The 21632-nt window shown below is 30.3% G+C and overlaps 3 protein-coding genes and 1 long non-coding RNA gene across 44 annotated transcripts in view; 2 read left to right on the top strand and 2 right to left on the bottom strand.

Moving 5' to 3' along the window:
• Nucleotides 1-167, top strand: part of LOC103859421 (homogentisate solanesyltransferase, chloroplastic) — a gene marked incomplete in the record, with an annotated part of 2604 nt that extends 2437 nt beyond the window's left edge. The window contains 1 exon segment of the mRNA XM_033288266.1: nucleotides 1-167.
• A 440-nt stretch (nucleotides 168-607) lies between these two features.
• On the bottom strand, nucleotides 608-13374 carry LOC103859420. Of its 40 annotated transcripts, XR_004456592.1 has the most exons (8): nucleotides 10917-13374; nucleotides 10719-10796; nucleotides 8475-8527; nucleotides 8244-8342; nucleotides 6378-8123; nucleotides 4513-6257; nucleotides 4315-4392; nucleotides 608-3977 (listed from the first exon to the last, which is right to left on the bottom strand). It is a non-coding gene; the product is annotated as an uncharacterized LOC103859420 (long non-coding RNA). The 40 variants fall into 40 exon arrangements; XR_004456591.1 differs by having other exon boundaries at nucleotides 6378-6476; nucleotides 6609-6661; nucleotides 8046-8123; nucleotides 8244-13374; XR_004456581.1 differs by having other exon boundaries at nucleotides 8244-8373; nucleotides 8610-13374.
• A 264-nt stretch (nucleotides 13375-13638) lies between these two features.
• On the top strand, nucleotides 13639-15294 carry LOC103859418 (40S ribosomal protein S5-1). The gene is made up of 5 exons (XM_009136949.3): nucleotides 13639-13807; nucleotides 13879-13973; nucleotides 14414-14685; nucleotides 14771-14974; nucleotides 15067-15294. Exons 2-5 carry the CDS (start codon nucleotides 13881-13883, stop codon nucleotides 15119-15121), a joined length of 624 nt encoding a protein of 207 aa, XP_009135197.1. The 5' UTR covers nucleotides 13639-13807; nucleotides 13879-13880; the 3' UTR covers nucleotides 15122-15294.
• Nucleotides 15295-16873: 1579 nt separating this feature from the next.
• LOC103859417 (universal stress protein PHOS34) lies at nucleotides 16874-18645 on the bottom strand. Of its 2 annotated transcripts, none has more exons than XM_009136947.3 (4): nucleotides 18185-18645; nucleotides 17882-17988; nucleotides 17249-17367; nucleotides 16874-17171 (listed from the first exon to the last, which is right to left on the bottom strand). In XM_009136947.3, the coding sequence occupies exons 1-4, from the start codon at nucleotides 18465-18467 to the stop codon at nucleotides 17081-17083; spliced, it is 600 nt and encodes a 199-aa protein (XP_009135195.1). In that variant the 5' UTR covers nucleotides 18468-18645; the 3' UTR covers nucleotides 16874-17080. The 2 variants fall into 2 exon arrangements, with proteins under 2 accessions (XP_009135195.1, XP_009135196.1); XM_009136948.3 differs by having other exon boundaries at nucleotides 16877-17171; nucleotides 17882-17985; nucleotides 18185-18590.
• Between the last annotated feature and the right edge of the window lie 2987 nt (nucleotides 18646-21632).

Raw genomic sequence — 21632 nt, 5'->3', positions numbered from 1 at the left:
TATGGTGAACACTTACAGTTTTCTTTGTATATCTCTCTCTCTCTCTCTTCTTCTTTGTTGCTTGGAGTCGAAATCAGTTTGTTCATGTACATACTAAGAGGATACTTGTCCCTTTTTGAAATCTTGCAATAATAATTAACCAATACCAGTATGCAAAACATTGGTTAGCTTAAATCGTAAAAGAAAGAATAAATCAAAATATTTTGAAATCATGATATTTGTAGAATGGGTTTAGGATTACCATGAACATTGGTTAGCTACAAATGTTCATGATTTCAAAATATGCCAGTGATAATTTTGTAAATATCTAGTTTTTCCTAAAAATAAAATTACCACAAAATACTGAGATATTAATTGGGAAATATTGTTCTCATGATTTTAACTTTGAAAAATTTATTGTGAATTACCATAAAATATAGGGATAACTGGGAAATACCCTAAAATATTGGATAATTGGGAAAAATCTCTTAAATACGTTCTTAAATGTATTAGAATATAGGTTGACATCCATTTTTCCTATGTATTACTAGCACCAACAACTAGTACACTTGAGACTTTTTTTCACAACAATTCAATTCACAATAACAATCGGTGAATGGATTATACACATAGGTTTTCAGGGTTTTCAGACAATTGTTACTGAAAACTATGAACCAAGATTTAACAAACCAATGATAGAATAGATCAAACAAACTGTTTTTTTTCTATTTGTCCAAACAGGGGACTTGATGTTTTTTGGTCTGAGATTAGTCCAACAATTATACAGGGAGTACAAACTTTTTCGAAGCTGATTTTCTGGACAACCAGCATAACCACTTGAACATCTGCCTGATCCCAGATATATCTCCTCCAATCTCAATGACTGATTCCAGACTGAAAGCAATTTATGTACTGTCAGTTATGAAATCATTTCCAAGATTTGGTTAGCAGATGTGTGTATAGCTGTGGAATAAAAGCCCATGAAAGGGTGGCAACAAAATTTCTATGAATTTTAATTTAATTAATTATGTATTTTTATTTAATCTGAAATTTCAGTCTATAATTGATTAATTAATTGATATTTACAGAGTTAGTATGAATCTGTATTTGTTGATGACAAAACTAATGAAATCTATTATTTGTGAATGTAAATTTTACCTTTTTATCAAAAGAGAATATTGATTCATAGATGTACGGAGACTCAATAAACTATGATCAGTCAAGTGTTTAGTGATATGTTATGATTTTGATGAGTTTTAAAATCTTATTTTAATTCATTTTGGTCATCTCGATTGCATATTAGGTATATATATTGCATTTGCATATACATAATTTCATAAAACAGGGTTTAGATTGCATAATTGAAAGTTTGAGGTGAAATCAAAAGTTATCTCTGCAAATTAAGAAGATTGGGTGGAAAATGAAAAAAATCAAAACTTTGAAAACCTATTTTGAAAATAACCAAGATATCACTTAGCAATTAAACATAAAAAATTTCAAGCTATAAGAAATTAGTGCATCTGAAAAGATCATAAACTAATATTACCTACCTCAGAAAAGTGAGTCAATTACATACCAATTGGTACATTTACTTTCTAGTTCTCACGATTGCAAAGTACTCATCAACTGCACTAAATATGCATAATTTTTCCTTCTTCTAACTACAAAAAAATTAAAAACAATTATTTAGAACATTCTATTTGAAAATATCAACATTAAAGAATTACAAACCTCACAAATGGGGATATATCATTTGTTTAATTATTTGAATGTGATAATAATAATCTATATAAAAATATCAACATTAAAGAATTTCTAAACTCTTCTGTTTTCAAATTTGAGGAGTTGTTTTGATCTTGACATTTTGTCGTAGATTAATATGGTAATGTGACCAACATTAACTAGTTTCTTGATAGATTTTTCGTAACCTCCATCTCCTTATATGAGGAGTGTTTCTTTTTAGGAGCTAAACACTTTCTAATTTCTACGCTATTTGATCATTAGTCTTTTTATTTTGATATCCACAGATTGATCCTCCAAAACGGTTGCCAGAGGTCCTGAAAGAAACAAATTAAAGAATTAATAATGATCAATAGCTAATAAAACTGACCGACATAACAATAAACAATAACTTAAACTTACTAGGGTAATGGTGGGCACATACGACATCGAATTGCGTATGGAGTTGTGGTGATACAACCGTTCCCTCGGTCCATCCAGTTCCAAGCCATCAAATATTGTCTCACATACTTCATCATGTTTAATTCTTATCTCCAGAGATATTTTAAGATTCTCATAGTCTCACAAGCCTTCTATCTCGCTCACCTTATGATCTTTTTCCTGTGTCTCCTCTAAGAGTCTTATAAGACAAGTTCATATGAAATATGATTTTGTGGATCCAGTTGCGAATTCAAAACTATTTAACAATAACTGTAAGAATATTTTCATCAAGTTTTTCATCATCTTAAGTCATCTATATTCATATACAAACCTTAAGACGTCTTTAGTCTTGGGGGGATGGGGGTTATTGATTTAAGAATTCTAAAGGAATTGTAAAATTTTGAAAATCTATTGTTATTGGTTTAAGGGTTTATATAATCTTACCAAAATCCATTGTTATTTTTAAATTTCATTCAAATTTATTATTATTCAAAAAGTTTAGTTATTATTGATTTTGTAATTCTATTAAATTCTATTGTTATTGGAAGTTAAATTTTTTTATATTCTTACTCATAATACTAAACTTTGAAAATATCACATATACTCAAAAGATTCTTGAAATCAATGTAGTAAAAACATATACATACAAACTCAAAAACTAGAATGTTCTTTCAAAACTAACGTGAACACGCCATTCATGATCATCATTATTATAACAAAAAAAAAACAGACAATAATAGCAAAACTGAAGAGAAAAATGTTTATAATAACAAAACTAACGTAAACACACAAGTTTTGAATGATACCGAGCAACAAAACTGATAAAAAGTCTGCCTCACCATAACACAAAGAACACACCATCGTCGTTGTGTTATGTTATTAGTATCAGATTTCCCAGAGAAATGAGTACACCATACAATAACACAAAGAAACACACCATCAATCTCGTGTTATGTTATTGGTATCATGTTTCCCAGATAAATGAATACACCATCACATAACACAAAGAACAATAACCAATAAAAATTATGTCTCACCATCATTGTTGACTTTCCATTTCCTATTGCATCTATCCATAATAATCAATAGAAATCTATATCAAATATTTGATAGAAATTTAAAAAATATTTGTTAACTCTATTTAACTTTCTAAAAGTCTGTCAACTTTTAAAATCACTAAATCCCTTCCAAATTCTGATTCCAATAACCCCCTTATGATTTATATAAAACTAGATATTTGCCCGCGCAATAGCGCGGGTTGACTAATTCTTTTACGCATATTGCAAAACAAAATCAAATATTATTTTATTAGAAAAACAAATCAATAATTACATATAATTTAATATGTTTTGAGTAAAATGTAATAAATAAGAGACAACAAATAACTGGTTTCAAATACATTTATAATCAACTCATCAGTTCAAATAAAAGGAATAGAATAAATAGCATTTGATCATTCAGTCAGCGCCAATATGCCAATTTCAGGTTCTTCGGTGGTAAGATGACCTAGCCTATCATTTGACTGTTATAAACCAATACACTTCTTGCTGAAAAAACTCAAAAAAATACATTGGAAGATTCCATTGTTAACCGAAAGAAAAGTGTTAAAAATATTTACGTTCCCAACCAGTATTAAGGTCTGATGTCTTAAATATACGCACTCAGCCAAATATTTTGTTCATTTGTTTCCTAAGGATAAGCTATTGGGAAGAAGAAAAAAAACATTTGTCAAAAAAAGAAGAAAAAATAGATTTGTATAATGGAAAAGAGTAAGAGAGTGATTATATAATGGGAGTCCTATATACTTATTATTACCTCAGTACTCCATTTAGCAGTGGCTGCATTAATCAAACAAAGAGTTTGAAAATTAAGGTACATACATGCAGAAATGTAGTTAAAATATTACGTTTGATCTATTCGTTTATTTTTTGAACTCTTATTTCTTTTGTAAATAATTCTTCTTTTAAATAGTCCTCCTTAGATTTGATATAATGAATAATAAAAACAACGAAACTAAACATAATAGAATCCATATAGTTAGAATATTCAATTTGTATATAATATATTGGATTTTCTGTATTATAATTTTTAAAAAAGATTTGTGAAGCACTCAGACCATAACACACATATTTGTAAATACCTTGTTTTTTTTTTTAACTTAAAATTTGTAAATACCTTGTTACATCATCGAAGTTGTTGATACTGTTTTCCCATGTAATGTTAGGTTTTTGTTGCATTTCCATCTTCTGAAAGCTGCATCACATTAATATTAGTAGCCGATGGAATTTCTTCATGTATGTAAAGGTTACAAAAATAAAATAGAGATTTTCAAAAAAACACATAAGAAAGAGAATCAGAGAAAATTAAAAATACCACTTGTTTTCAGATTATTGGTGGTTCTGTTCTTGTATTCCGTTTGTTGCAGAGAAAACTCCTTCATTTGTTTTGGCTTTTCTTTTGCTGGATTGTAGACTGACCCAACAATACTTTGTTCTTATTCTCTCTTGTTTTTATTGGAAGCAGAGGTATACACTTACATAAAAACGTTTTATTGCATTTCCTCTGTCTCAGATTTACATATTTGGGAAGAAAAAAGATTCAAACCTGAGTTCTTCTAAGATAAACTTTGCATCTTAGCGAAGCTCCCTGTACAAATGCTGTCATGGAAAAAGTAGAGAGAAAAGTGAGATCCCGAAAAACTGGGCAACAAAAAACAATATGAGATGATATACCAAATACCAATTTATCTCAGAGAAGAAATGTTGCGTGGATTTGAGTAAAGAGAGATCACAGAAAGACATTGCAGAAGTATAAATGATGGAATGAACGTAGTTATAAGAAACTGATATGAATGGTGATCGTGGAGTGTGGGCAAGAAGAACCGTTGGAAGAGATTACTGGATTGGATTCAATTGTTAAAGATCGTGCGTTCTCTTCACCTTTTTTCTTTTCTTATTTTTGCTTTAATTATTTTATACATAATTTGTAATCTTTAAAAAATAAAATAGGATCCATGTGTCAAAATCTAATTAGCCAAGTGACTTGTGCTTTAGTATATAAGGGATTCCAATAACCCCCTTATGATTTATATAAAACTAGATATTTACCCGCGCAATAGCGCGGGTTGACTAATTCTTTTACGCATATTGCAAAACAAAATCAAATATTATTTTATTAGAAAAACAAATCAATAATTACATATAATTTAATATGTTTTGAGTAAAATGTAATAAATAAGAGACAACAAATAACTGGTTTCAAATACATTTATAATCAACTCATCAGTTCAAATAAAAGGAATAGAATAAATAGCATTTGATCATTCAGTCAGCGCCAATATGCCAATTTCAGGTTCCTCGGTGGTAAGATGACCTAGCCTATCATTTGACTGTTATAAACCAATACACTTCTTGCTGAAAAAACTCAAAAAATACATTGGAAGATTCCATTGTTAACCGAAAGATAAGTGTTAAAAATATTTACGTTCCCAACCAGTATTAAGGTCTGATGTCTTAAATATACGCACTCAGCCAAATATTTTGTTCATTTGTTTCCTAAGGATAAGCTATTGGGAAGAAGAAAAAAAACATTTGTCAAAAAAAGAAGAAAAAATAGATTTGTATAATGGAAAAGAGTAAGAGAGTGATTATATAATGGGAGTCCTATATACTTATTATTACCTCAGTACTCCATTTAGCAGTGGCTGCATTAATCAAACAAAGAGTTTGAAAATTAAGGTACATACATGCAGAAATGTAGTTAAAATATTACGTTTGATCTATTCGTTTATTTTTTGAACTCTTATTTCTTTTGTAAATAATTCTTCTTTAAAATAGTCCTCCTTAGATTTGATATAATGAATAATAAAAACAACGAAACTAAACATAATAGAATCCATATAGTTAGAATATTCAATTTGTATATAATATATTGGATTTTCTGTATTATAATTTTAAAAAAAGATTTGTGAAGCACTCAGACCATAACACACATATTTGTAAATACCTTGTTTTTTTTTTTAACTTAAAATTTGTAAATACCTTGTTGCATCATCGAAGTTGTTGATACTGTTTTCCCATGTAATGTTAGGTTTTTGTTGCATTTCCATCTTCTGAAAGCTGCATCACATTAATATTAGTAGCCGATGGAATTTCTTCATGTATGTAAAGGTTACAAAAATAAAATAGAGATTTTCAAAAAAACACATAAGAAAGAGAATCAGAGAAAATTAAAAATACCACTTGTTTTCAGATTATTGGTGGTTCTGTTCTTGTATTCCGTTTGTTGCAGAGAAAACTCCTTCATTTGTTTTGGCTTTTCTTTTGCTGGATTGTAGACTGACCCAACAATACTTTGTTCTTATTCTCTCTTGTTTTTATTGGAAGCAGAGGTATACACTTACATAAAAACGTTTTATTGCATTTCCTCTGTCTCAGATTTACATATTTGGGAAGAAAAAAGATTCAAACCTGAGTTCTTCTAAGATAAACTTTGCATCTTAGCGAAGCTCCCTGTACAAATGCTGTCATGGAAAAAGTAGAGAGAAAAGTGAGATCCCGAAAAACTGGGCAACAAAAAACAATATGAGATGATATACCAAATACCAATTTATCTCAGAGAAGAAATGTTGCGTGGATTTGAGTAAAGAGAGATCACAGAAAGACATTGCAGAAGTATAAATGATGGAATGAACGTAGTTATAAGAAACTGATATGAATGGTGATCGTGGAGTGTGGGCAAGAAGAACCGTTGGAAGAGATTACTGGATTGGATTCAATTGTTAAAGATCGTGCGTTCTCTTCACCTTTTTTCTTTTCTTATTTTTGCTTTAATTATTTTATACATAATTTGTAATCTTTAAAAAATAAAATAGGATCCATGTGTCAAAATCTAATTAGCCAAGTGACTTGTGCTTTAGTATATAAGGGATTCCAATAACCCCCTTATGATTTATATAAAACTAGATATTTACCCGCGCAATAGCGCGGGTTGACTAATTCTTTTACGCATATTGCAAAACAAAATCAAATATTATTTTATTAGAAAAACAAATCAATAATTACATATAATTTAATATGTTTTGAGTAAAATGTAATAAATAAGAGACAACAAATAACTGGTTTCAAATACATTTATAATCAACTCATCAGTTCAAATAAAAGGAATAGAATAAATAGCATTTGATCATTCAGTCAGCGCCAATATGCCAATTTCAGGTTCCTCGGTGGTAAGATGACCTAGCCTATCATTTGACTGTTATAAACCAATACACTTCTTGCTGAAAAAACTCAAAAAAATACATTGGAAGATTCCATTGTTAACCGAAAGAAAAGTGTTAAAAATATTTACGTTCCCAACCAGTATTAAGGTCTGATGTCTTAAATATACGCACTCAGCCAAATATTTTGTTCATTTGTTTCCTAAGGATAAGCTATTGGGAAGAAGAAAAAAAACATTTGTCAAAAAAAGAAGAAAAAATAGATTTGTATAATGGAAAAGAGTAAGAGAGTGATTATATAATGGGAGTCCTATATACTTATTATTACCTCAGTACTCCATTTAGCAGTGGCTGCATTAATCAAACAAAGAGTTTGAAAATTAAGGTACATACATGCAGAAATGTAGTTAAAATATTACGTTTGATCTATTCGTTTATTTTTTGAACTCTTATTTCTTTTGTAAATAATTCTTCTTTAAAATAGTCCTCCTTAGATTTGATATAATGAATAATAAAAACAACGAAACTAAACATAATAGAATCCATATAGTTAGAATATTCAATTTGTATATAATATATTGGATTTTCTGTATTATAATTTTAAAAAAAGATTTGTGAAGCACTCAGACCATAACACACATATTTGTAAATACCTTGTTTTTTTTTTTAACTTAAAATTTGTAAATACCTTGTTGCATCATCGAAGTTGTTGATACTGTTTTCCCATGTAATGTTAGGTTTTTGTTGCATTTCCATCTTCTGAAAGCTGCATCACATTAATATTAGTAGCCGATGGAATTTCTTCATGTATGTAAAGGTTACAAAAATAAAATAGAGATTTTCAAAAAAACACATAAGAAAGAGAATCAGAGAAAATTAAAAATACCACTTGTTTTCAGATTATTGGTGGTTCTGTTCTTGTATTCCGTTTGTTGCAGAGAAAACTCCTTCATTTGTTTTGGCTTTTCTTTTGCTGGATTGTAGACTGACCCAACAATACTTTGTTCTTATTCTCTCTTGTTTTTATTGGAAGCAGAGGTATACACTTACATAAAAACGTTTTATTGCATTTCCTCTGTCTCAGATTTACATATTTGGGAAGAAAAAAGATTCAAACCTGAGTTCTTCTAAGATAAACTTTGCATCTTAGCGAAGCTCCCTGTACAAATGCTGTCATGGAAAAAGTAGAGAGAAAAGTGAGATCCCGAAAAACTGGGCAACAAAAAACAATATGAGATGATATACCAAATACCAATTTATCTCAGAGAAGAAATGTTGCGTGGATTTGAGTAAAGAGAGATCACAGAAAGACATTGCAGAAGTATAAATGATGGAATGAACGTAGTTATAAGAAACTGATATGAATGGTGATCGTGGAGTGTGGGCAAGAAGAACCGTTGGAAGAGATTACTGGATTGGATTCAATTGTTAAAGATCGTGCGTTCTCTTCACCTTTTTTCTTTTCTTATTTTTGCTTTAATTATTTTATACATAATTTGTAATCTTTAAAAAATAAAATAGGATCCATGTGTCAAAATCTAATTAGCCAAGTGACTTGTGCTTTAGTATATAATCTACTTGTAAAATTTTGAAAATCTATTGTTATTGGTTTAAGGGTTTATATAATCTTACCAAAATCCATTGTTATTTTTAAATTTCATTCAAATTTATTATTATTCAAAAAGTTTAGTTATTATTGATTTTGTAATTCTATTAAATTCTATTGTTATTGGAAGTTAAATTTTTTTATATTCTTACTCATAATACTAAACTTTGAAAATATCACATATACTCAAAAGATTCTTGAAATCAATGTAGTAAAAACATATACATACAAACTCAAAAACTAGAATGTTCTTTCAAAACTAACGTGAACACGCCATTCATGATCATCATTATTATAACAAAAAAAAAACAGACAATAATAGCAAAACGAAGAGAAAAATGTTTATAATAACAAAACTAACGTAAACACACAAGTTTTGAATGATACCGAGCAACAAAACTGATAAAAAGTCTGCCTCACCATAACACAAAGAACACACCATCGTCGTTGTGTTATGTTATTAGTATCAGATTTCCCAGAGAAATGAGTACACCATACAATAACACAAAGAAACACACCATCAATCTCGTGTTATGTTATTGGTATCATGTTTCCCAGATAAATGAATACACCATCACATAACACAAAGAACAATAACCAATAAAAATTATGTCTCACCATCATTGTTGACTTTCCATTTCCTATTGCATCTATCCATAATAATCAATAGAAATCTATATCAAATATTTGATAGAAATTTAAAAAATATTTGTTAACTCTATTTAACTTTCTAAAAGTCTGTCAACTTTTAAAATCACTAAATCCCTTCCAAATTCTGATTCCAATAACCCCCTTATGATTTATATAAAACTAGATATTTGCCCGCGCAATAGCGCGGGTTGACTAATTCTTTTACGCATATTGCAAAACAAAATCAAATATTATTTTATTAGAAAAACAAATCAATAATTACATATAATTTAATATGTTTTGAGTAAATGTAATAAATAAGAGACAACAAATAACTGGTTTCAAATACATTTATAATCAACTCATCAGTTCAAATAAAAGGAATAGAATAAATAGCATTTGATCATTCAGTCAGCGCCAATATGCCAATTTCAGGTTCCTCGGTGGTAAGATGACCTAGCCTATCATTTGACTGTTATAAACCAATACACTTCTTGCTGAAAAAACTCAAAAAAATACATTGGAAGATTCCATTGTTAACCGAAAGAAAAGTGTTAAAAATATTTACGTTCCCAACCAGTATTAAGGTCTGATGTCTTAAATATACGCACTCAGCCAAATATTTTGTTCATTTGTTTCCTAAGGATAAGCTATTGGGAAGAAGAAAAAAAACATTTGTCAAAAAAAGAAGAAAAAATAGATTTGTATAATGGAAAAGAGTAAGAGAGTGATTATATAATGGGAGTCCTATATACTTATTATTACCTCAGTACTCCATTTAGCAGTGGCTGCATTAATCAAACAAAGAGTTTGAAAATTAAGGTACATACATGCAGAAATGTAGTTAAAATATTACGTTTGATCTATTCGTTTATTTTTTGAACTCTTATTTCTTTTGTAAATAATTCTTCTTTAAAATAGTCCTCCTTAGATTTGATATAATGAATAATAAAAACAACGAAACTAAACATAATAGAATCCATATAGTTAGAATATTCAATTTGTATATAATATATTGGATTTTCTGTATTATAATTTTAAAAAAAGATTTGTGAAGCACTCAGACCATAACACACATATTTGTAAATACCTTGTTTTTTTTTTTAACTTAAAATTTGTAAATACCTTGTTGCATCATCGAAGTTGTTGATACTGTTTTCCCATGTAATGTTAGGTTTTTGTTGCATTTCCATCTTCTGAAAGCTGCATCACATTAATATTAGTAGCCGATGGAATTTCTTCATGTATGTAAAGGTTACAAAAATAAAATAGAGATTTTCAAAAAAACACATAAGAAAGAGAATCAGAGAAAATTAAAAATACCACTTGTTTTCAGATTATTGGTGGTCCTGTTCTTGTATTCCGTTTGTTGCAGAGAAAACTCCTTCATTTGTTTTGGCTTTTCTTTTGCTGGATTGTAGACTGACCCAACAATACTTTGTTCTTATTCTCTCTTGTTTTTATTGGAAGCAGAGGTATACACTTACATAAAAACGTTTTATTGCATTTCCTCTGTCTCAGATTTACATATTTGGGAAGAAAAAAGATTCAAACCTGAGTTCTTCTAAGATAAACTTTGCATCTTAGCGAAGCTCCCTGTACAAATGCTGTCATGGAAAAAGTAGAGAGAAAAGTGAGATCCCGAAAAACTGGGCAACAAAAAACAATATGAGATGATATACCAAATACCAATTTATCTCAGAGAAGAAATGTTGCGTGGATTTGAGTAAAGAGAGATCACAGAAAGACATTGCAGAAGTATAAATGATGGAATGAACGTAGTTATAAGAAACTGATATGAATGGTGATCGTGGAGTGTGGGCAAGAAGAACCGTTGGAAGAGATTACTGGATTGGATTCAATTGTTAAAGATCGTGCGTTCTCTTCACCTTTTTTCTTTTCTTATTTTTGCTTTAATTATTTTATACATAATTTGTAATCTTTAAAAAATAAAATAGGATCCATGTGTCAAAATCTAATTAGCCAAGTGACTTGTGCTTTAGTATATAAGGGATTCCAATAACCCCCTTATGATTTATATAAAACTAGATATTTACCCGCGCAATAGCGCGGGTTGACTAATTCTTTTACGCATATTGCAAAACAAAATCAAATATTATTTTATTAGAAAAACAAATCAATAATTACATATAATTTAATATGTTTTGAGTAAAATGTAATAAATAAGAGACAACAAATAACTGGTTTCAAATACATTTATAATCAACTCATCAGTTCAAATAAAAGGAATAGAATAAATAGCATTTGATCATTCAGTCAGCGCCAATATGCCAATTTCAGGTTCCTCGGTGGTAAGATGACCTAGCCTATCATTTGACTGTTATAAACCAATACACTTCTTGCTGAAAAAACTCAAAAAAATACATTGGAAGATTCCATTGTTAACCGAAAGAAAAGTGTTAAAAATATTTACGTTCCCAACCAGTATTAAGGTCTGATGTCTTAAATATACGCACTCAGCCAAATATTTTGTTCATTTGTTTCCTAAGGATAAGCTATTGGGAAGAAGAAAAAAAACATTTGTCAAAAAAAGAAGAAAAAATAGATTTGTATAATGGAAAAGAGTAAGAGAGTGATTATATAATGGGAGTCCTATATACTTATTATTACCTCAGTACTCCATTTAGCAGTGGCTGCATTAATCAAACAAAGAGTTTGAAAATTAAGGTACATACATGCAGAAATGTAGTTAAAATATTACGTTTGATCTATTCGTTTATTTTTTGAACTCTTATTTCTTTTGTAAATAATTCTTCTTTAAAATAGTCCTCCTTAGATTTGATATAATGAATAATAAAAACAACGAAACTAAACATAATAGAATCCATATAGTTAGAATATTCAATTTGTATATAATATATTGGATTTTCTGTATTATAATTTTAAAAAAAGATTTGTGAAGCACTCAGACCATAACACACATATTTGTAAATACCTTGTTTTTTTTTTAACTTAAAATTTGTAAATACCTTGTTGCATCATCGAAATTGTTGATACTGTTTTCCCATGTAATGTTAGGTTTTTGTTGCATTTCCATCTTCTGAAAGCTGCATCACATTAATATTAGTAGCCGATGGAATTTCTTCATGTATGTAAAGGTTACAAAAATAAAATAGAGATTTTCAAAAAAACACATAAGAAAGAGAATCAGAGAAAATTAAAAATACCACTTGTTTTCAGATTATTGGTGGTTCTGTTCTTGTATTCCGTTTGTTGCAGAGAAAACTCCTTCATTTGTTTTGGCTTTTCTTTTGCTGGATTGTAGACTGACCCAACAATACTTTGTTCTTATTCTCTCTTGTTTTTATTGGAAGCAGAGGTATACACTTACATAAAAACGTTTTATTGCATTTCCTCTGTCTCAGATTTACATATTTGGGAAGAAAAAATATTCAAACCTGAGTTCTTCTAAGATAAACTTTGCATCTTAGCGAAGCTCCCTGTACAAATGCTGTCATGGAAAAAGTAGAGAGAAAAGTGAGATCCCGAAAAACTGGGCAACAAAAAACAATATGAGATGATATACCAAATACCAATTTATCTCAGAGAAGAAATGTTGCGTGGATTTGAGTAAAGAGAGATCACAGAAAGACATTGCAGAAGTATAAATGATGGAATGAACGTAGTTATAAGAAACTGATATGAATGGTGATCGTGGAGTGTGGGCAAGAAGAACCGTTGGAAGAGATTACTGGATTGGATTCAATTGTTAAAGATCGTGCGTTCTCTTCACCTTTTTTCTTTTCTTATTTTTGCTTTAATTATTTTATACATAATTTGTAATCTTTAAAAAATAAAATAGGATCCATGTGTCAAAATCTAATTAGCCAAGTGACTTGTGCTTTAGTATATAAGGGATTGAAAGAAATGCACTTTATTTTTAAAATCTCAAAAGTATATAAGTTGACATACACAAAACATTACAGTGACCCAAAAGAGGCCAGAAACCCAGTCATATAAAAATGCTATTTCATAAATATTCTAAAACAAACCATGGAACTCATTCATTAACCCGGTTCTGTACTAGACAACCAAATAATACAGCTTATATAGACAGCAGCTCCGTTAGAGCCCAAACCCATAGGCCCAAATCTGTATATAAATATCTCTTAGGGTTTTGCCCGATCCCCCGAAGCTTTTTAGATCTCTCTCTCCGCCGTCACTCTCACCCGCGCGACGCTTAACGATCTCAGGTGATCCAATTCCTCCGATTCGTCTCTTTCTAACATTTGTGGATTTTTCTCATACTCTGTGTCCACCACAGCCATGGCCGCCGCCGTAGAAATCGACGCTGAGATCCAGCAGCAGCTTACCAACGAGGTCAAGCTCTTCAACCGCTGGACCTACGATGACGTCTCGGTAACTTCCTCACCGTTTCACTCTCCTCTCCTCTTCATTTCAATTTCATTTGCTTGCTTCATTTTTTATTATCACACGTAGCTGGAACCTAGCCTTTTGATGGATATCACAATCACATTAGCTACAGCGTCTAAGTTAAAGATCAAATTGTATAATCTATGCTCCTGTTTTGGTGGTAACACTTCATTTTGATGGATCACACTTTACTAAGTAATATGCAACTGTCACAATCACATTAGTTTAATCATATAAGATCAGATCAAACTGTAAATAACCTATTGTAACACTCTTTATATGCATAAATTATTCTCATAGCTTAGTTTGAGTGCTACATTAAACTCTGTTTGATTCTATTGTTTTTGAAATTTTGTTTCTTTATATTCATTTTTGTGTCATGAGTTCAAGTGTTGTAAGTGTGACTTATCTTGAATATGTTGTAGGTTGCAGATATCAGTCTTGTTGACTACATTGGAGTCCAAGCAGCTAAACACGCCACCTTTGTCCCCCACACGGCAGGAAGATACTCTGTGAAGAGATTCAGGAAGGCGCAATGCCCCATCGTTGAGAGGCTCACCAACTCTCTCATGATGCACGGAAGAAACAACGGGAAGAAGCTGATGGCGGTGAGGATCATCAAGCACGCCATGGAAATCATCCACCTCTTGACTGACGCCAACCCGATTCAGATCATCATCGACGCCATTGTCAACAGGTGCAAAAAGGTTTTTTTGTGATTTGCAAAAGCGTTATGCTGTAATATCGTTTGCTAATATTGTTTTTGTTTTGCTTTGAGTCAGTGGTCCACGTGAAGATGCGACTAGGATTGGATCTGCTGGTGTTGTGAGGAGGCAAGCTGTTGATATCTCTCCTTTGAGACGTGTTAACCAGGCCATCTTCTTGCTCACCACCGGTGCTCGTGAGGCTGCTTTCAGAAACATTAAGACTATTGCCGAGTGTCTTGCTGATGAGTTGATCAACGCAGCCAAGGGCTCGTCCAACAGGTTAAAACAGACTCTCATACACATCTCTTAGACATTGGCTGTCTTTATGTATTATCGATGAAGCTAATGAAGGTACAAAAAAACTATTGCAGCTATGCCATCAAAAAGAAGGATGAGATTGAGAGAGTTGCCAAGGCTAATCGTTAAGGGAGAGTCTTCTTTTGCCCTGATGGTTACAATCTTATCAATGAAATTTATGTTTTGTTTTGACTAGATTGGGAATATGTTACAGATGTTTTACTGTTTTGTCTTATGACATTTATTTCGTCTGAATCTATATTATTTAAAATAGTACCACCTATTAAAAATATTTTTAAATTTTTTAATTTAATTACATTTTTATGCCACTGAAAATTAAATTGAATTTTCTATTTTAATTCTTGTTTTTTTCAGTTAGATTAATTTTTTTTTTTAATTCAAATATAAATTTAACATCATCAAATTAACTTACATATTTTAAATATTTATTTTTTTTGTTAAATTAATGAGTTTTCTTTAATCAAATTTAAATTTAATGTCATTAAATAAATCTAAAAATACATCATATTTAACGTAGTTTATTACAGACGAACGAGTACGATCCAATAATAAATTTGAATTTTATTTTTACGAAAATGTGAATCATCTGATGTATATAATATTTAAAATATATTAACTACAATATAATAAATGCATATAACTTTTCTATATTTTAATTTGAAATGATCATGCTCAAGTTTTATATAGTCAACTTACATCATGCATCAATCGAGGTATAATATTCAAACTACCTATAGTTTTTGTTTTCTTTATAGCATGTATCAACCAACCAATCATCATATTCATTTTCTAAGCTTTATAAAAAAACAAATCAATAAATACAAACTCAAAATCTAATATCTTCTATTAATCAAAACAAAATATCTTCAATGTCGTATCTTTAATGTACCTATTAAATATAGAAACTGTAACCATAATAATACTAATTATAAGAATAGATTTGATTAAAACCAATTGATATATTATTTCGGTAATTGATTTGCTTGCGAAACAATAAATTTAAAATTTGTAAAATATAACGATATAGAGATTCCAATCAGTTGTCTATATTTGCGTATGATTTTCGCATAATAAACTTCAAATTGAACATTGAACAAGATAGAGAGATTTTTTTAATCGTTTACCGACATAAAACTTATACATAATGAAGAGTTAAATGTAATTTTTTTTTACACTTTCCGAAAGAAAAAAAACGGTTACAACATGAACTTTCATAACATGGCCTTTTAACATATTAATGTTATAGACATTTAATAATTATCTTGACGAAAAAAAAAACTATAAATAATTTATTATTAATAAAATTATGAAATTATTTACAATTTGATGACTAATTCATCGCCTTTTTTATATATTAAATTTTTCGTAGAAGTTTAAAATCATTGTATTTTCTTTAAACATGTATAACTAATTTATAATTTTTTATGCCATATTATGTCATAATATAATATTTCTTCATATTTTACATTAATAATATTTCTTCATATTTTTTATTTTACATATTTTCTTCATTTTTTATGCCATATTAAGTCATAATATAATTCATCGCCTTTTTTATATATTAAATTTTTCGTAGAAGTTTAAAAATCATTGTATTTTCTTTAAACATGTATAACTAATTTATAATCTTTTATGCCATGTTAAGTCATAATATAATATTTTTTCATATTTTACATTAATAACCATTGTTTTTATATATCGTCTACAATTCTCTAATTACGTCTGTTTGTTCTATTTTTTATATGATATTAAATATTCGTCATCGATGATTTAAGATGCCAAAAAAGTATTTATTTGGTAAATATAATATATCAAATATTACAAATACATCATTTAATTAAATAAACAACCAAAAACCGAAAATTCAACTCACACACGTCTAGTTACTTTTAATAGAAAAGTATCAGTTTATTCAGTTTTGGTGCACACTAGTGATAAACTTAAGTCACCGCACAAACTATAGGTTACATACTGCATTTATTTGACTCGATTCATGTCACTGACATTAGTCTTCAACCACACGTACATACGACACACTTTTGCCCATACAGTAGTAGACCTTATTACTTAACTTGTTATTTCCTTTGGTGGCCTCACGATAAGGATGGGACATTTGGCGTGATGAGCACAGTAATCACTAACGCTCCCAAGAAACGCTCTTCCAAAACGCACAAAAGGCGTCATAAATTTTTAGATTATGAAGGGTAAATAATGTGAAAAAGTATTGTAATATACCTTTTGATCTTGCCAAGGCCACGACTACCGACAACAAGAAGATCAACGTGCATTTGCTCCACCGCCTGGCAAATCATGTCCTTTGCATCGCCTTCAAGCACCAGAGTTTCAGCACGTATCTGCATGTATCACACACGATTTTCTGCTTTCTTAATATTGTCTATGTATTTCTGTCACAATTTGTATAAGATTTAACATTTTACAAAAAAAAAGTATCATACAAGATCTGTATATATTTGTTTGATGCCAAATAGTGAAATCTAGTTAGTTAATGAAATAATACTCATCAAGATGTAATTCAACATTAATACACTAGAATATATATATATATATATCCAAAGATAACCCGGATGATGCATCAAAAACGTGTTTGATAGTAGTGAATAATCATCCTTGCATTTATATAAAGGATTCAAATAAAACTATAATATGATAGTAAACACACATATATAGGTTTGTTTGTTCTTCCTGTACTGCTTAACCGGATCCGACTTGCAAGAAAATGTAATGGAAACCTGTTTTGAGTCACTAGCTACGTTATTCCAAATAGTTATAGCTTATAGATACGGACACCAGGCTTATAAGTTCCAAGTAATTAATAGAGTTTGTGTAAAATGAAAATTGATACGTAACCTGTTTGGCTCGACACATTTGGAGTACACGCGAGAGAAGAGCTGCAGAGGTCTCCTGTTGTGCTTTTTTCACTGACTCTATCATCGCGGTCGATGCGTAGACTGCTGCTATATGTACATCGGTTCATAGAACCAGGTTATATTTATATCGTAACAGATAAATAATCTTGTTATACTGTAGTGGATATGTTTTCAGCTCACCTATAGTATAGAAGCAAACTCAAAACTATATATTGATTTTTAACGAGAGTTAATCAAAGGAACAAAACTGAAAAAAGGAAGTAAGCGAGACCAATTGACGGACCTGTTGCGCCTCCGGGTCCAGCCGGGAAAGCAGCAAAGTGATAAAACGGAGACTGTACGTGAACCACCGTGAGCAAGTCACCTTCCGCTCCAGCTGCCTCGGTGGTCATTAAGAGGCTAGAGAAATGGTCAATGACCCATTGAAGAGCATAGAAGCTCGAATCGCTCTCGTCGATCGCAACCATCATCCTTTTTGTTGTTGTCATGACTCTTGGTTGCTCAGTCTCCGGCTGCTTCTCCACCGTCGATGTTTTCAACGTCGCCGTCGCTTGATCCTCCGCCATTGATCTCCTTTTTTATTTATAATTTCAATTAAATGACCATGTGACAAACTTTGTTTTTTCCTTTGTAATGCTTTATATATTACATGCAAATGATGATAAGTCACGAAACTTAACGGACGCGTGGCATGCATGGTTCAGATTGTAACGTGGAATAAGACAGACATGCCTCCACTTTATTGTTTGTTTTTCTTTTTTTCCAAAAAGAAACAATTATAACCTAAGAACGATAAAGAGACATAGACTTTATTTTCTCTCCCTTCTCTCTAGAATCTTCTGATCTCAGATCGTAGACTTTGTTCATCGGTTCCGGTGGCTCTCTTAGCACCAGAGCCGGTATCTTTTTCTTATGTCCTTTTCGTTTAGTTTGTTTGTGATGTAAGGGGATTTTGTTTCGACGCAAAATCATTCGGTGATGCTTTATTGATGCTGTCAAAATTCTTTTGGCTGTGATTTAGTCTGGTTAAGCGGCTAGAGGTTCTGGATCTTATGGATCATTGGAGTGGCTTGTCCTTTTGCCTCTCTTGTCGTCTCAATCTAGTTCTAGATCTGTGGTTCAACTCAGTTTTCCCTTGCATGCTCACCGTTTGATCTCAGATTTAACAGTGATGTCTTTATGGTGATTGTTTCTAATCTTGATCTGCATGGCCTTGTTCTCCGTGGCTTCTTTGGATCTTGCCGGATTCGATCCTTCCTACTCTTGTTCGCATGAGATTGGTTTGTTCGGTCAAGATCGTAACCGCTCCTTGTCATTTCCCATGAGATCTGGTCGTGATCTCGCTTCTTTGACTCGCTTCTCATTAGGCGCTCCACCGTCGCTCTCTGTCGACTTCGCCGTTCGGAAGTTGGATCTCGAACCGTTATCGGTTCTTTCCTTCCGGTTTGGAAGCCGTGCTTGATTTTTCTACGCTTATTCACTATAGGTGGGTTAAGTTATCAACACAGTTTTGGTAACTCTTGTCAGAGGCCTGGAGGAGTAAGGTTGATTTATGCGATTGGGTTTGAACTTCATCATTTGGACTGCATCTGTCTCGTTTATATTTGTTACGTCGTTTCATTCCCCTATGTTTAGTTTTACTTGTCTTATGTTTCTATCTTGTTTCCCTTTGATAGGGCTTACTTTCCAGAAGCACTCAGTTGCTTGCTGGCCTAGTTTCCAGAAGTACTCGTTGCTTGCTGGCTTTGTATCTTACAACCGCATTCCACCATGTATCTCATCTTAATAATATAATTTTAATGTTTAAAAAAAAAAAAAAACCTAAGAACGATACTAAATTCGAGAACTGACTGAACTGAATCAAAATAGACAATAGTAAAATACAGACAATTGCACCTGAAAATGTATTAAATCTATGTGTCGAAAATCGGACTCCATGGTACAGCACTTTTATAAATATATGTATATTTCAAAAGAAAAATATAAATTTTAAAGCTGTTATAAATATAAATTATAAAATATTCTTTCGCATAATAATATATAAACTTTATAAATAGATATTTACCTCAATATGTTTTGTTTTTTTAAGTTTTATTCGCATTTCTTCACAACAAAACTTCAAATAGTATACAAATTCGTAGGTTGTTATATTTTTTGTTTAGAATATGTTGGATATCAAATGAAAAACCTTTACAACATAGAAATTTTTCTATATATGAAGACCAGCCTTTTTATTGGTATACACACTTTTTTATCAGTTACTATCAATTTGTTGCAAAATCCATTTTATAATATGCAAAATTTTCATATAATAAATTGTCCAAATCATTTTATATTCTAAATAATAGACTTCTGGAATATTTATGGCACCAATCATATTTTTGGTAAATAATATTTTGTTGCAATAAAACTCTCTTTGTCCTATAAACACCATTATTTTCTTTGACCAAATGAGTCAATAGTTTATTTAGAATTAGATGTAACTGTGAATGAAGTCAATAGTTTATTTTGAATTAGATATATAACACTCGACAGTCGGTTATTAAATCATTCTTTCATACAAACTAAGATGATTAATCAAAAATAAAACAATCTAGCAAAATATATGTAAATATAATAATTTCAAGCAAGGGGGACTATTTTATGGGTCTGATAAATATTATTTTGACAAGTAAAATTCATACTACATGATAATCTGCATCCTACGCGGAATGAAATACCTAAAATAATGATATGTTTGCAATTAGAATCAATTACGTATTTGCAAATTTTTTTCTCTGTGTACAAAAACATATTTCAAATTTAATAAAACATAGACATGATAATAAATATTAAATAATGTTATATTGTTTTTATTTTAGTAGTTTGATGTGGTATTTGTTTTAAAATTGAGTTTGCTTTTTTTGTTTACTTCATCATAATTGATTTTACGTATATAAAATGTAATACAATTTTTCATTTCATTTTATTCAGCATATTTTATAGATTCTTAAACTTATGTTAAGCCAAAAAATTCAAATAGACTGAGTTAAAAACATTTCTTTCAGATTTTCAATAGAGGAAATCGAAAGCATTCTATCGGCAAAAACGAAAAAAAAAAGAAAATAGGATTATGCAACCAAATTTTGATCAAATTATTATGAAAACATTATATATATACAAGTATGTATGCAGTTTGATGGAATCCCTAGGACTTATCTTTTTTTTTTCAATCTTCTTTTCTATAAAAATAATCATGTTTTTTTCCTTTTAATATATTAAATGACTAAACATAGAAAGAGAAAAAAATAATAATTGTTTTTTATATTGGAGTTTCATGATATAATTATGTATTAAGTGGTCCATTTAATGTTATTCTTTTAATAAACATAATAAAATTAGTCAAATTAAAAAGAGGCTGATGAGCTCTCTTAGCTTAACACGTAAAAATTGTCATTTAATCAATACTTCAAAATTAATATATCGGAGATTTTTTGTAAACAAGTACAAAACTTATAAATGAAGGTGGATGCTGTTTTACATTACTGATTATTTTTAGTAGATTATTCATGATTTAGATGACAAAAATCTATAGAAAATCTTAAATATTAAATTTTATGCGTGTTTCCTGATATATATGAAAGATTTATTTCTATTCACCTTATTCTCCCCCATAATGATAATCAATACAAAGATCTCCCACACCGTCACGGTCATAGTGACAGTCAAGCCACGTGGAGACTTCCAATTGG

Source organism: Brassica rapa, chromosome A03 (genome assembly GCF_000309985.2).
Source record: "Brassica rapa cultivar Chiifu-401-42 chromosome A03, CAAS_Brap_v3.01, whole genome shotgun sequence".
Lineage (NCBI taxonomy): Eukaryota > Viridiplantae > Streptophyta > Magnoliopsida > Brassicales > Brassicaceae > Brassica > Brassica rapa.
Note: the sequence above shows the minus strand (reverse complement) of the source record. Positions and strands in the feature narration are given on the sequence as shown.